The 16,108-nt window shown below is 39.3% G+C and overlaps 1 protein-coding gene across 2 annotated transcripts in view; it reads right to left on the bottom strand.

Annotated features, from left to right (window-relative positions):
- Window positions 1–16,108, bottom strand: part of SERTAD2 (SERTA domain containing 2) — a 115,090-nt gene that overhangs the window by 38,773 nt on the left and 60,209 nt on the right. Inside the window, exon 1 of one of the 2 annotated variants that reach the window (XM_029072116.2) lies at window positions 15,375–15,530. The exons of the other annotated variant lie outside the window; for it this stretch is intronic. Within the exon in view, the coding sequence (XP_028927949.2) occupies window positions 15,375–15,502 (128 nt within the window). The 5' untranslated portion in view covers window positions 15,503–15,530. Of the gene's footprint in view, window positions 1–15,374; window positions 15,531–16,108 lie in introns of those variants that run through there. 2 annotated transcript variants of the gene reach the window in all.

Genomic DNA, 16,108 nt, shown 5'->3' with positions numbered 1-16,108 from the left:
AAGCTACTTTCTATTCTCTATAACAGGGGGAAAGGTGTTACTGTTCCAGCACTTAGAACAGTGCCTGGTGCATAATAATAATAATAATTAATAATTATAGTATTTGTTAAGCACTCAGTATGTGCCAAGCACTGTTCTAAGCACTGGGGTAGATATAAGAAAATCAGGTTGTCCCATGTGGGGCTCACAGTCTTAAGCACATAGTACGTGCTTAACAAATACCATCATTATTATTGTTGTGGGAAGGCAGTATGGCCTAGTGGAATGAACACAGGCCTGGGAGTCCTGGGAGAACCCAGGTCCTAATTCCAGCTCTGTCACTTCGCTGCATGTCCTTTGCAAATCTCTTAACTGCCCTGTGCCTCAGTTTTCTTGCTTGTAAAATGGGGATTCAATATCTGTTCACCCTCCCACTGCGACTGTGAGGCCCATGTTGGACAAAGACTGTATTCAACCTTATACTCTACTTAGATGGTGTGCCCCATATGGGACCTAATTATCTCCTATCTACTACGGTGCTTGGCACATAGTAAGTGCTTAACAAATACCATAATTACTATTATTCAGTTCACAGAAGGTCACCTCTGAAAACTTAACTGGAAAGAAGATGGATGGATGATACCTGGAACATGGAAGGACTTGATGCCATATCCTTAAGCTGATCTGCAACCAATCTTAGATCAATTTGGTGGAATGACTGGAATCAGGCTGAGGGGAATACCCCTGCCTGCCCCCACTCTGGCCCCTCTCCAACAACTCCCCAGTGATTTTGCGAGGTGAACTGGAGAGGTACAATGAAAATAAAGGAGGAAGGCTGTTTTCCCCACTGCAGCTTCCAGGGGCCTGTTGGAACACCCTTCAGAACTTGAACAGGAGAACAGGACCCAGTGAAAATGCATCACATTCCTGGTGCTACAAAATGTTGTGTTTTATAACCTCGCTTTCTGTGCTAATTTGTGAAAAATGACAAGAAGCCTAGATCTTGGGTCTCAAATGATAGACTTTAAACACCTTAAAGGCAGGGGTAGGTCTTCTTTTGTAATCCTTCAGCACCAAGTGGAGCTCAAGAAATACTAAAGTAGGTAGTACAACTTAAAATCTTTTCATTTCAAAATTGCAGCAAAATTCTATGAAGATATTTCTGTTGGCTACTCTTTCCAAAAATATATTTGCAATGTAAGGAGAAAATGAAGATGGTCATGGAGATAGAGTGAATCTGAACACATCTTGAGCATTAATAGCCAAAGATTCATGCATCACCACTTTGGACTTTTCTAAGTTTTATGGAGGAGGAGAATACTTAAGATAATAAAAGCATATTATTTTGAATTTTCCTACATTCTTTTGCCACTGATGTGGAACTGTAGGCAAACTTATCTTTTAAAGACATGATGCCAGAACATTAGTCGATTTTAAAATAGATACCATGAAGTAGATTTTGTCATACTAACTGAAGTTTCATTAAACTTCATTTCTAAATGCCTGAACTCGAGAATTGATTTTACTAAAATGTATGGGAAAAATTAGTAAAATATCCCAGATATAGCAGATGGGACCAACAGAAAGAGCTGAGAATGAGTAATTCAGATATACTTGAAAACCAAGTAAGTTTCATAGAATTTGATTAAATTTGGTTTAATTTTAAATAATTTATGTTTCCCATTAACTTTAAATTGACCATTCTTCATTTTTTAAAAGATCAGAATTTTTTAAAAGAGAAGAATGGTTGGATGTCAGTCCTTTAAAGTTTGAGTTTATGGACAAAATAACATGAAATGAATGATCTACATAACTTCCCTTTTTTGAAAACAGAAGTTGAATCTGCAATACCAAATTTAGAACCAAAAAAAAAGAGTGGATGCATCTAAGAGCCTGAGAATATCTGCTAAAGCATAAATTCACACTGTTGTTCTGTTTATAACAAATAAATGTAGTTCCTAACTGATTCATTAAAATTGATGCATGCATTTAAAGGTGGCCCATCTTCCCTCTTTCAGAACAATATGTAACACATATTTTTAAAAAGTACTTTAAGAGTCAACTTAGAGGAAAAAACTGAATACACATCAAGGTTTCATTGCTGATTATAACTGTGATAATTATTCAATTGACCTCATTTAGCTATATTAGTGAGGCAGTCAGCAAAATCCAGTACTGTATCTGCAGGTACATGACTGCTGTGTGAGTTCCCGGTATTGGTAATTTCACCTCCAGTTAAAATTGTCTTCAACTTCTTTTAATAGATTATTAAAATTAGAATATTGCTCAGTGCTTAGAACAGTGCTTGGCACATAGTAAGTGTTTTACAAGTACCATAAATAAATTACCAAAGAAAACATCAATGTTTTGCAATTTAATCATATGTAATTTCCAATCAATTTTGAATCTTCCCTACTTAGTCTGACAGACATCATCACAACTGTTATTGTGGTAAAATTCAAAGTTACAAAGTGCAGTTTCTACACTTATTACTTTCACTTTAGAGTTAAAAAAAATTAAAGGACTGTAACTACACTTGAACAGGGAGGCAACCACAGAGAAAAAAAAATCTTCAGAAGAGTTCATCAGAAGTGGAAAAGTCCACCACAAAAGCCCACCCTTTTGTAACAAATATAAGGTCCCACTTTCAAAAACATTTCACATGCTTAATAATAAACCACAGCAAAAAATATTTTCACTTTAAACCATTTAAATCTTTTCTCTTGATTTGACTTTAGGCGGGCTAAAATTCTCTCCACTGTGGGTACTATATGTTTTCCTTGCAATGCCAAAAAACAATAACCGCATTAGCAGCAGCCCAGATTTCTTGGTAGGAATCAAGTTGGGAATGATTTGACACCTCTGTCTTGGGACAGAAGTTCTTCTGAAGTTCCCTCTCTCATCTGGTAGGCTGAAATCCAGAAAGGGGACTGCTGTTTTCCTAAACCTAAATTGTCATGTACCAATCACACAGTAATTGCTCAATAAATACAATCGATTGCCTTGATCAATCAAAAGTCTGCCTCACAAGAATGGCAGTTCTTTTCTCTGCCAGATGATTCACTTTCAACTGAAAAGAGAAGCCTTTTATTTAAAGCGAAAAACAGAAACAGAAGCACACTTTCCCTGTAAAATAATATTGTCTTCCATTGGATCAGGTAAATCTCTTTGCTGACATGTTTTACTTCCCTCTTGCTAAATGTTTCTCTAGGTGTGGGAGGCATAAGAAGAAGAAAGCACATTTGCTGTCCTGAACTTTTTGGAAAGTTTATGTTGTCTCACAGTGCATGGTGTGACGCTTCGCTTTTTTTTTTTTTAAAGGAGATATTCTCATGCAATAAGTCTACATTTTAATCACACACTTTTTTTTTGCTAGCAAGCAGTCAAGTCGTTCTGTAGCTAGGTGGTTCTAAATAAAGAACTCTAGTCAACAACAGGAAATAACTCCCACAGAAAAAAGGGGCAGAATACAAACTCTCACCAACTCTTGTACACAGCTCACAACGGCCTTTTGTTCCATGCACATTAAGCCTGAAATCTTTACTCTTCAGAGCATGTTTTTGCCTTTGCTGGGCAATTCAACCTTTCTTCCCTTTTGTAGCAACAGAGCCTTCCTGCTCTCCTTCCTCCAAGAAGGGACACCTAAGAGTTTGGGCAGTAGGAAACTGAACAGAAACTTCATCTCTGGGGCTTATTTAGGAGAAAAGGGAACATCTTAAGAAAAGCAAAACCAGTCCTGGGTAACAAATGCCCTGTGGCTTTCATTTTAGGTAATGGATTATGAGATGGCACATTTAGAACAGTGCTCTGCACATAGTAAGTGCAAATACCAACATTATTATTATTATTGAGAAGCAGCGTGGCTCAGTGGAAAGAGCCCGGGCTTGGGAGTCAGAGGTCATGGGTTCGAATCCCAGATCTGCCACTTGTAAGCTGTGTGACTGTGGACAAGTCACTTAACTTCTCTGTGCCTCAGTTACCTCATCTGCAAAATGGGAATAAAGACCGCGAGCCTCACGTGGGACAACCTGATTACCCTGTATCTACCCCAGCGCTTAGAACAGTGCTCTGCACATAGTAAGTATTTAACAAATACCAACATTGTTATTATTATTATTCAAGAAAACCACAACGTATGTACTTTGGAGAAAAGGAAAATGTTCTACCTGTGAATTATATTTCTGTAATTTACCTCAATGCATCTGGATTGGAGGGGTAGTCCTGCTGTAACTAGTAACGACAGTTCAACGTGACTGAAAATTCTTCATGCTGACAAATCTTGGCCTTCACCCAAAGAATCTTCCCATAAACTTTCAAAAGGCACAGAAAAGACACTACACAAGCCATCTACTAATTTGGAAGACTTCTGCCCTGTGATATTTAGTCAAAGGAACTGCACTTGGATTTCAGGGTCTGTAAAGTTGCACAGGAGATCCGAATTATCTAAAGATATTTTTGCTCTGAGCTCATGGAATGATAGCATGAGATATGTGGACATTTTAATGACAATTTCTGTCATGACTGGATGCCTAGTCATGAACCCTCAAAAAAATGGCATCAAACTTACAGGAAAAAAGGAGGACAATGTAGAGGGATCACTGATGATCCAACAGGAATGGGCAGATGCTAGAGATAAGAAAATACTCGTCTGTCATGTGACCAAGCAGTTACCCATTGAGGTGAATAGCTTCTTAAACAGTAATTTTACCTGATAACTGGTGTTAAGACACTAACAGAGACAGGAGAAAATTCATAAGCCCTCAAACATAAAACACAAAAACCCTGATCTAATACCATCTCCTAGTTTATACTGGTTATTATCCAGGGAAAGGAGATGTGTCCACTTCTCATTTGTGAAATCTCCCTGAATCATTAGACATACATTAATTCTGCATTATTACTCATGTATGATTGTTGGGTACATATTTCTAACTGATTTCAGTTAAGATGAGGTATCTGACCTTGATTCAGGGATACTGATTCATTCAAACACATTTATACTGAGCACAGAGGTTTTAGGTTCTAAACCGGGCTTCCCCACGTATCAGCTGTGTGACTTTGGGCAAGTCATTTAACTTCTCTGTGCCTGTTAACTCATCTATAAAATGGGGATGAAGACTGTGAGCCCCACATGGGACAACCTGATTACCCTGTATCTACCCGAGTGCTTAGAACAGTGCTTGGCACAAAGTAAGCGCTTAACAAATACCATCATTATCATTACTGTTTGCAGCGCACTGTACATTAATAACATCCCTATGAGAAAAAGTAGCTCCTACTTACAATTAGGCTTGAGACGTGGTTTTCAGATGTGTTTTGAGATGTGTTTGTAAGCATGAGGACTGACTGCAGATCTAATTTTGACTCTTAAAAAGTCCATATTCAAAAGATGATAGCAAGGGTCTTCCCCCGCCTGGCCCTGTAGTCATCATTTTTGGAATGTCACCTAAAAATTCACTGTTAAAGTAGGAACCTTCACCTAAAAGAGTAGCGAGGTCCATTTTTTTGACAATTTTCTAACACTGAATTTCCACTGGAGGAATGTAAACTGACAAAGACTACTCAGAAATGAACATACACTCTTATTTAAGTACAACAAAAGCAGATTCTCCCCCCTCAAGTTTAGTACAGTGCAAGCGCTTAGTACAGTGCTCTGCACACAGTAAGCACTCCATAAATATGATTGAATACACACACACACTCTCTCACCCACACTTTCTCTTAAATCACATTTCATTTTCAGGATTTCTCCGCTAGATAAAAGAGAAGTTTAGCAGGACAAAACAAAAGAAATATTCAACAACCAAGCTGAGATTGAGTGTTTTCATCGTTTTATTCAAATTCTTTATTCTTAAATAAGTAGCAGCTCTGCTTCGTTATGCTATGGTTAAATCTACACCAGGCAAATATAATTGGAGGTTAAAAGTTTGAAGGATTACAGTCCTAATGATATTGCACTTGGATATTTTTGCTAGTACGGTGTCACAGTTTAGCACAGAAGTTAATACACACAATATTTTGTTGGGAAATTGGATCCTCCCATATGCTTCCTAATTACCTCAAAAGTCTGTCCAATTGTCAGCTTTCATCTGTGGGCACTGATGATCCTGTGCACCCATCCCTCATCTCTCCACTCACACCTCAACTAAATTCTTTGAACCGTAGAGACTGCTTTGAGGCAACAAAAAGCAACAGAAAGCTTGGGGGAAAAGGGCTGGGGTAGATAAATCAATCAATCAATGAATTGCATTTATTCAGCACTTACCGTGTGCAGAGTGCAGTACTAAGCGCTTGGGAGAGTACAATATAACAGAGTTGGTAGAGACATATTCTCTTGTCCATAAGGAGTCTACAGTCTAGAGGGGAAGATGTGGATTATGGATATTTACGTAAGTGTTGTGGGGCTGAGGGCGAGGTGATGAAAGGGTATAAACCCAAATGCTTGGGCAATGCAGAAGGAAGAGGGAATAGGGGAAATGAGGGCTCAGTTGGGGGAGGCCTCTTGAAGGAAATGCAATCTTATTAATAAGGCTTTGAAGGTGGGAAGAGCGACGGTTTATTGGATATGAAAGGGGAGGGAGTTCCAGGGCAGAGGAGTCGGTGGCAAGATACACAAGATCAAGGTACAATGAGTAGGTTGGCACTAGCGGAATGAAGTGAACATGCTGGATTGAAGCAGGAAATAGGGGAGGTAAGAAAAGGGGGGACAAGGTGATTGAGTGCTTTAAAGCCAACGGTAAGGAGTTTCTGTTTGATGCAACCACTGGAGGTTATTGAGAGTGGGAAAACATGGACTAAACCCTTTTTCAGAAAAATAATCCGAGCAGCATAGTGAAGTACGGACTGGAGTGGAGAGAGACAGGAGTCCGGGAGGTCAGCGAGGAGGCTGATGCAGTAGTCAAGGGTAAACGTTTCAATGTCAGCAGTCTTAGGGGGGCTTGAAATCATGTCTAGTGGAAACCAGCTCCACGAACACTGATTTTGTCTGCACAATGTATAGCAGTCTGCTAACACTTGGTGGGCAGTAGTTTTAGGTTTGCTTCTTACAGTTCCAAGCCCAAAATAGATTCTTCTCCTGAAATATTACTTTCAGAAAATCCTTTTGCCCCTTTCACTTTTCTCTTCAGCCAGAGATGAAACAGAAAAATGCACCAAGAAATCATCCAAGAGACATTCCTCTATTTAAATCTCAATCTACAACCCATTTTTATTATAATAACGAATTCATATTTTAAATCACTAATTTCTGGACTGGACAACCTTCTTCAGAGGGGAAAGGAGATTTTTCTCTAATCTAGGTCAGAAGGTAAGGTATTCGAGGTAAAAAATTTATCGTCCTTTGTACCAGTGAAATGAGGCTTTTTGGAATCAAAATAGGTATCAATGAATCAATTTCATTTATTGAGTACTTACTATGAATAGAGCACTGTACTAAGCACTGGGGAGAGTACAATGCAACAGAATTAGCAGATACACCTCCCTGCCCATACCAAGGAATAAGGCAAGAGGAAAAAATTAAGGTCACCAAGTCTTCAGCAGACCTTTTACGTACTCATGATGACTAGGACTTTTCTTAGTTTCCCTACTGTTTAGACTTGCATTAAAAAAACTTTCTTTAAAAATCACCATAGTTCTTTGAAAAACATAAATTACACAGAAAGTTTCAAGATTGAGAAAACTTTGAACCAAATCTATCTAAATGTGGTAGCTTTAAAAAGTAATGCATTTTGAAGAGATTCCATGACTTGGTCTGGATTTATATTCATTTACAAAAGTTTTCTAATATATCAGTGATGTCCAAGTCCTCCCCAAACTACTAAAGTGCCATGTCTAATTAAAATACAAGGTACGCCCACTTATCCTCTAACAAAATTTTTCTTCTCACAAACCACTCTGCATTCAGGAAAATTTGCGTTGTCACACTGCTGATCCTTTGTAACACTGCGCTCAAGTGACAAGCTGTTTCTTGGGACACTGAGGCATGCCATATCTACAAAGGCTCATGCCATTGGGTGAATATTCCTTAATTTCTAAGTCTAGCCAAAACATAGAGTGGTGACAGGCACTATGACATAACTGGATGTATTAACAAACTCTCTATAGAGCATAAATTCTATGACTGGACCAGGACATTTTTCTTCTGATTCTTAAGATTGTTCACTTAATAGTATTTATCGAGCACTTACTCTATGTAGAGCTTTATACTAAGTGCTTTGGAGAGTTCGATAGGGTTGGTAGACACAATCCCTGTCTACAAGGAGTTTACCGTCTAGTGGGTTAGTAATTTAATATGAAAAAAACTTTGTGATGTTTTGAGGGTCACCCACTGTCTGATCACAGAGAAACCCACAACGTATCCTTAACGCTTCAAAGTGAGGGAATGTGTCCTGAATGTGTAGAAGGAATGTGGCTTAGTGGAAAGAGAACGGGCTTGGGAGTCAGAGGTTGTGAGTTCTAATACCGCTCCGCCACTTGTCAGCTGTGTGACTTCGGGCAAGTCACTTCACTTCTCTGTGCCTCAGTTACCTCATCTCTAAAATGGGGATTAAGACTGTGAACCCCATGTGGGACAACCTGATTACCTGTTATCTACCCCTGCGCTTCCAGTGCTTAGAACAGTGCTTTGCACATAGTAAGCACTTAACAAATACCATTATTATTACTATTATTATTATTATTCTGTAGGTATAGCTAGCTGGCATTTTCTATCAATGTAGTTTTGAATAGAAATAAGAATGCCATTGAGAGAGGAAAGTAAGATTTCAACCTCCACAAATCCAAGAGTAAGTATTCATTTTCAGTTGCAAACCTGATATCCATAGCCCACTTTAGTAGTAATATTTAATAGCCAACTACTGTGTACAAAGCACCATACTGAGCAAGGGAAAGAAGCACATGGATGAGATATGGGCACAGTCTCTGGCCTAAGAAGAAGGGGAGAAGGGACACATAAGAGACATATAAAATGAAAAATAATGAAAGACAGGAGGATGATATTTTATGTGTTTTAAAGGCACTTTAAAATCATCGATAAATTAATCCATACTTTGATATTATTCTTCTATTTAATGAACCAGGTGACCAGGGTATAAGTAGGTTAGAAGAGTTACAAAAGATCATCTAGCCATTACAGAAGATCAACTAGCCACTTGGTTGTTGGAGTTGGGATTTGAACTTGTCGGTTCCTGACATTTAACATTTGGGGTTATGACTCTGCTCTAAACCTATTGAGATGTAAAAACACAATTATCCTAAATCCTGGATGCATATGACCTTCATCCACTACTGCCTCAGTGGCTTATTTTCAGACTTCATTCTCTGCTCTCTCTAGTCCAAATTTCACTGTACTGCCCAAATCATTCCTTTAAAATGGTGAACTACAAATGTCTTCTTATTCCTCAAAAACCTCCAACTGTTGCCAATTCTGCTCCTTATCAAACATAAAATCCTGCCCAGTGTCTTTAAATCACTCGATGAGTTGTTCCCTTCTACTTATCCACTCTCCTCTCATTGCACCGCAGCTCGCGATCGTCATTCCTTTGGCTTGCAGCAGCATGCAACAGTTCTTTTTCAGTCTTTAGCAGCTATTTCTTGATGTATACCACTAGATCAGAGAGGTTCAGTCAAGGGTAGTGGATAGTGCCATACAAGCTATAAATTCATGCAGGCAAAGACTTGAGAAGAAGAAAAGTCCAACAGTAAAAACATCTTTGGAAAGAAGAGCAAAAACATGTATTTACAGATGTTTTCAAAGCCACTTTGAAGAGGGCTGTCGTGTGTCTAAATAATAATAATGTTGGTATTTGTTAAGTGCTTACTATGTGCACAGCACTGTTCTAAGGGCTGAGGTAGATACAGGGTCATCAGGTTGTCCCACGTGAGGCTCACAGTTAATCCCCATTTTACAGATGAGGTAACTGAGGCACAGAGAAGTTAAGTGACTTGCCCACAGTCACACAGCTGACAAGTGGCGGAGCCGGGAGTCGAACCCATGACCTCTGACTCCGAAGCCCAGGCTCTTTCCACTGAGCCACGCAGTGGGCACCTCTTATCTGAGTTATTTTAAATATAAACTCAATCAATAACATCAAATCTTAGACTACATGCCAAATAAATTTCTGAAAACGTACTCAGTTTGAACCACTCGTGTTGATTTGTTTGGAAGTCCACTGTACTCAGTAAATTATTTTTACCTCAGCTATAAAATATGCAAAAACCTAATATTTAAAATAGTAAACAAGTCTTTGTACCCAAGCTAAGCATCCCTACACTGAGCTTTAGCTCAGAGTGAAATTTTATGGCTGAATCTTAAATGCTTGGGGTGGAGGGTGCTGGGGGGAGGGGGGAAGGAGCACAAGAATGGAAATGCTAATATGGTCTTTGCTAGTGAACAAAAGCATTAGTAGTTGCTATTATAATGATAGGTCCTGACTTTTGCTCTCTCAAAGGGAAGAAAAAAACATATCAAATGTACAGAGTTTACGAGCAGCTGGGTGCTATTTGAAATACTGCAGTCATTTCAGGGGTGTATCTTACTTTTTTAGGAAAAAAAAGTAGTACTATCTTTCAGTGATGTTTCAACCCACGTGAACTGATGACACAAACAGAGCTTAAAATGGCTGTGATTCATCTTATGCTACAATCGTGCACAGAAGTGATGTATCCACTGTATACATGCCTTCAGTAGCTGTATAATTTAGATCCAGTTTCTTCTGCCCCCATTAGGCATTAACTTTAGCTTCAACAAAACAGAGTCATCCACCTCCAAACCATCCTCCTACCAGCCAGAAGAGGAGGCATGCAGTGGGACTGCAATGAATCAAAGACCGAGATTACAAAATACATGAAATTGGAAATCTTTCTTATTATAAGGTTATTGTAACTCAAAACAACATTTTGCTACATATATACAAGTGCCTGTCAGAGAAATCGAACGGCCATTTTCTATTCTGCTAATTATGTACGCTCATTTATCTGAAAAGGTTAAAAATCAATTTTCCTTGGTTCATACGGCCATCCATTAAGTTAGATTCATCTTCTCTAACCCTCTAACAGCTCCAGCTTTATTACTTAACTTGACTGCTCTGATCAGGTCAAAGGGCTAGGAGGAGTACAACTCTCTACAAGCTCTAGACTGTAAGCTCCTCGTGGGCAGGGAACACGTCTACCCAGTCTGTTACATTCCACTCTCCAGGGGTTTACTACAGTGCTCTGCACACTCAATAAATAAACACCATTGATTGGTACTAGCTCAACTGCAGGCCTAACGAGGGGCTGCCAACTATAACGGCTCATATGTGGTAAATCTGTGACATAGATTACAGTTCACTACAGATTAAGCAAAATTCCATTCATTTAAGACATCAGGCCAGTTTGATCCAAAGTGAACATGCTTTTTATTTGCTAAATCGCATTATGTGACTGACATTAAAAACACACCTGTCTCCCAAATGAAAAAAGGCCCACACAATGACTTAAGATGTTTAGACCAATAAATGATGCAGGGCTTATACCACTACCCTGTAATTATTTCTGACATTTTCCATCTCCTTATCCAAAGCAAGCAAATCCTGAACAAGACATGCAAATATCTCTGTTTCCCCCCCATTCACAAACCTAAAATAAGGACTGAAGGCCTCCTTCACTTTTCTAGAAGTGGTGGCAGGTCTCAGTGCCAAAGAACAAGCAACCAGAACCCTCACCGCCCCCCCCCCAACATCTCCTCTTCCCTCTTCTTTGCTATAAAGGTCTAGGTAGATTACGTAAATTTCTTCCATCCAAAAATATCACTAGGGATTTGAAGAAGGTAAAAGGAGGGGGAGAAAGCTTCAGATTCCAAAAATGCTTCAAGTTCTAAAGGATAAGTCTCTTCCCCCCGGTCTTTAGAGCTCTTCTTGCTCTCAAGTTATACCTAATCTTGAAGCCACGTGCAAATGGTAGTTCCTTTTGGCTACAACTGCACTATCTTGGTTGGGGTGACAAAAATCCCCTATCCTATATGGAAAGGGAGCTTGACACAAATTTATGTTGTGGAGCAGGTTTGACTAAACCTTGTTTCTAAAAGGATTCACAAGTAATAAACCATTGAAATTTCTGCAGCAATTCTCACTTTGTAGTCTATTATCACTGTTATTATTATTATTGCTACATTTATTAGGCACCGACTATGTGTCAAGCACTGCTCTAAGCACTGGGTAAAATACAAGTAAATCAGGTTGGACACAGTCCCTGTCCCACAACAGTCCCTGTCCCACATGGGGCTCATAGTCTTAACAGGAGGGGCATTTGATCCTCCTTTTCCAGTTGGGGAAACTGAGGCAAAGAGAAATTAAGTGGTTTGCCCCAGGTCACACAGTAAGCAATTGGCAGAGCTGAGATTAGAACTCAGGTCCCCTGACTCCCAGGGCTCTGCTCTTTCCACTAGGCCATGCTGCTTCTCAGCAACAGTAACTAATGTTAATAACAACAATGATGTTCCGAATATCGCACCTTTCCTCCGAAAAACTATCATACATATGTCTTTCACATATATGACCTCACATATATATTTCATTCATTTATCCTCACAGCATTCCTTTGAGGTAGAGAGAAGGCAGGAATTTTTTTTGTTGAAATACCCATAAAATCCTCTGGAGGAGGGTGAACTCTCTTTACAGCTTAGAAATCCTATACTTCAATACCATCAAAATCTGAAAGAAGTGAGGCTTAAAATCATGCCGATTGAGTGAATCAAATGGGCCCCATGTTTGTTAGCCCAATATTTAATCCTCAAAACAAGACTTGCAACTCATGGATCTGTTCCTATGGCAGCATGCTGAAACTGAAAAAAAAAATTGTATCTGTGCTTAGTTAAACATGGCCAGATGATCAGGGTTGTGTCCAAGAGAAATGCTTAAACAATGGAGGAGTATGGCTCTGTCACTGTCATAAAACAATCCCCAGAGGAGATGGGTTCAGGGTTCCTAGGCCTACATTACTCCCCATTGTCAGCAGGCATCCTCTGAATTCAAAGAAAATTTCCAATTCATGGAGGGCTAAATTATCAGGAGAAGATCCAGGCCTCCAGAGCAAGGATAACAATCCTGTAAGAGTTTTAGACTTCTCTGTGCTTTCTGCAGGACCAACCTCTGATTGCTAAGCCATTTTCATTTGCTCAATCCTTAAAGCCATGTAACGTCTGAAACCCAATCAGAACCCCGTAAACTTTAGCCAAGATTTGTGATTTAAAAAATACCAAACAGTTAATATCAAAGTGTTATTACTAAGCAATACTAAAAACATCAAAATGCAACAGAGTCTACTCTTTCCTCCATGCAGAGACAAAAACACTTGGCCATTTTACAGGAGCTGAACACACTGGAAAGTGACAAAGAGAGGAATACACTATGGGACTTATAGCTGTTATAAGCAGGACTTTCAATTCCCAAGACCCACTGAGAAAAAAGCCAGTGACTAGTAGTGGATTTTCAGCTTTCAAAACTGGACTGTAAATAGCCACATAATTAATTGTTATTTTCAGTTAACTCTTTTTAGAAAATTACTCTGCATAAAATGGCATGCATCACCATTTGATTAGATCACAACACGCTTGTCAGAAAAGTGATGTAAGTGAGACATCTTTAAACATGCTAAATAAAGGCGCCCTTTCTTGTTATAGAAATCACCTTAGCTCAAATCAAGAATGAGGAGCTGCACTTCTTTCACTGAAGAACTGCAGACAGGAATCTCAAGATTGCTTTCATCCCAATCAGTTATACCAAATTGTCTGAGGTGGGAGGGAGGGTTATTAAAAACTCATAGCCATCATTTGAGTCTCCAACAGAGGCAGGATGCACTACACTACTTACGCAGAAATTGAGATGCAAGATCGTAGGAATTTAGGGGAAGCAGGCCAACTCTCTCCAGCAGTATACCAACTCTGTCCCCAGCCCATCTCACTTTAGTCCCCAAAAGATGATGTAAAGATTTGTCTGAATTCTAAGGACACAGCCAAAGTCACTTTTATAACAGAGGCCCACAGTAATACTAACGTTGGTATTTGTTAAGCGCTTACTACTGCAGAGCACTGTTCTAAGTGCTGGGGTAGATGCAGGGGAATGTAGTAGGATCATCTCTGGGAAAGGGATGATGCTAACATTCATTCATTCATTCAATCGTATTTATTAAGCGCTTACTGTGTGCAGAGCACTGCACTAAGTGCTTGGGAAAGTGCAATACAGCAATAAAGAGTGACAATCCCTGCCCACAACGAGCTCACACAGCTAAGGATGGGAAGCATGCAACTGACTGGCCTTCTACATTTAGAAATGTTTTGAATGATTTGTTTGCCCCAGAGGTATTGCGTGTCTCCGCTAAAAGAGCATCAGAATGTGAAGATAACTGTACATATATAGAGATATGTATATATGAAATATGTATACCCGCACATGTACATACATACATATACACACACACACAGAGGTGCTCTATTTAGCAAGTATTAGTTTATGGTTAGTGTCAGTATTTATTAAGCTCTCATATGGGAAAGCATAGTAAATTTTTCAATGTGAAAATTATCTCAGCATTTAAGTTTGGATTGTAGTACTGGAATTTTTTTTTAAAAAAAAAGGACAGAAAAGCATTTACCACTTAAAAATAAATAACACACCATGGGTATGTTTAGCCCCATTAATGGATTTATGTTTTTTGAATTTTAAAGCCTAGTAACTGATTGGGTGTCATTTCATCTGCTAGATTAAAATCACTTAGTGAATATTGTACTGTTCACTGTTCTTGCTGTCATTTCAGCATTTGGAGCCTTACTAGTTCTTCTGCTGGCTAGCTCACCAGCTAATGAAACCTAGCACAGAAGCAGCTGCCTGAATCTATGTCAAACTGCATCTGGCACCCATCTATCTTCCAGCCATCTAAATTCACCTCTGAAATCATACAAAAGCAGCCGCAGAACTCCCTGCAGCCACTTCAACACACCAGTCTTTGTCTCATCAAGCCTGTTAAACGATTTACAGCAATTTATTTTTAATTTGCTTCGTATTTTACAGTGGCAGCTTTTCAAAAGACGGGGAGAATTTAAAAAAAAAATCCCAAGAAAATAAAGATCTTTAAAAAAAAAACTCCTGTCAAGATTTGGTAGACTATCATTAAACCAGTTTTGGCTGAACTGTGTGTTTAGGGGTTTGCCAATGGAGACACACTGGTGCCTGCAGCACTCAGACAGGGAGGGGAGTCTGCTGTACAATTCTTGAATTGTTGTATGGTTATTAAATATGCTGTAGTACAAATACCCACCAGGGCTAAAGGTTTTCAGTATACCCGCTCTGTGAGTAATCAAAAATACTGGTTTAACAGGTAAACAACGCACAGCTGAATTTAAAAAATACAAAACAGAACCTTACCTTAGGATTTTTCTCCTTTTTATTTTCCTGAAGGAGCATGTAATTAAAGCCATTTTTCCATTTATCAATAAAATGAAATTGATTGGATCGCTTTCAGTGTTCTGGCTTGATTCCTGTCCCCAGGTCATCGAGATAGTGCCTTTTAAGGGTGTGAGGTTTTCTTCGCCTGCTCAGAATGAGACTAAGTAAAAGGGAAAAGCAAAGGGGTGTAAAGACCTATGGTCCTGGTGGTAAAGCCAAACCATAGGGTGGTAACTAGGGTTAATTTAGTGCCTCCTTCATTAATGAGTGAAAATGAAATCTGTCTCATGAGGGGCTTTCCCATCCCCATGATAGAATGGTTTTTTTAAACTCCACTTTGTAAAAGTAAGTTTTGCACTTGTCAAGCAGATGAAGTAACCACTCTCGTGGTCAAATTTCTTCCTTCTACTGTGGGCCCTACCCATACGAACCCTTACAAAGGCAAGGCGGTGACCAGGCATTGGAAGCCGTGCTGTCTCTGTCTCCATGTGGAGTACTCAGTGTGCTGGAGCCGACCCAAGGTTTGACCCTTCTTCTCTTCCTAGCCTGCCCGGCTGGTGCCAGTGTCAGTCTATTTCCACTTTTGCAATTAGCAGTTCAGGTTGTGGTGCTTTTTCATTTGTGCACCATCAGGAAAACACAAATTGAAGAGGCCAGTGTGCTTAGTTCACAATGCTAGTGAAGGATCTTGGGTTCCATCTTAACCATTACAC

This window comes from Ornithorhynchus anatinus, chromosome 9 (assembly GCF_004115215.2).
Source record: "Ornithorhynchus anatinus isolate Pmale09 chromosome 9, mOrnAna1.pri.v4, whole genome shotgun sequence".
In the NCBI taxonomy this organism is placed as follows: domain Eukaryota; kingdom Metazoa; phylum Chordata; class Mammalia; order Monotremata; family Ornithorhynchidae; genus Ornithorhynchus; species Ornithorhynchus anatinus.
Note: the sequence above shows the minus strand (reverse complement) of the source record. Positions and strands in the feature narration are given on the sequence as shown.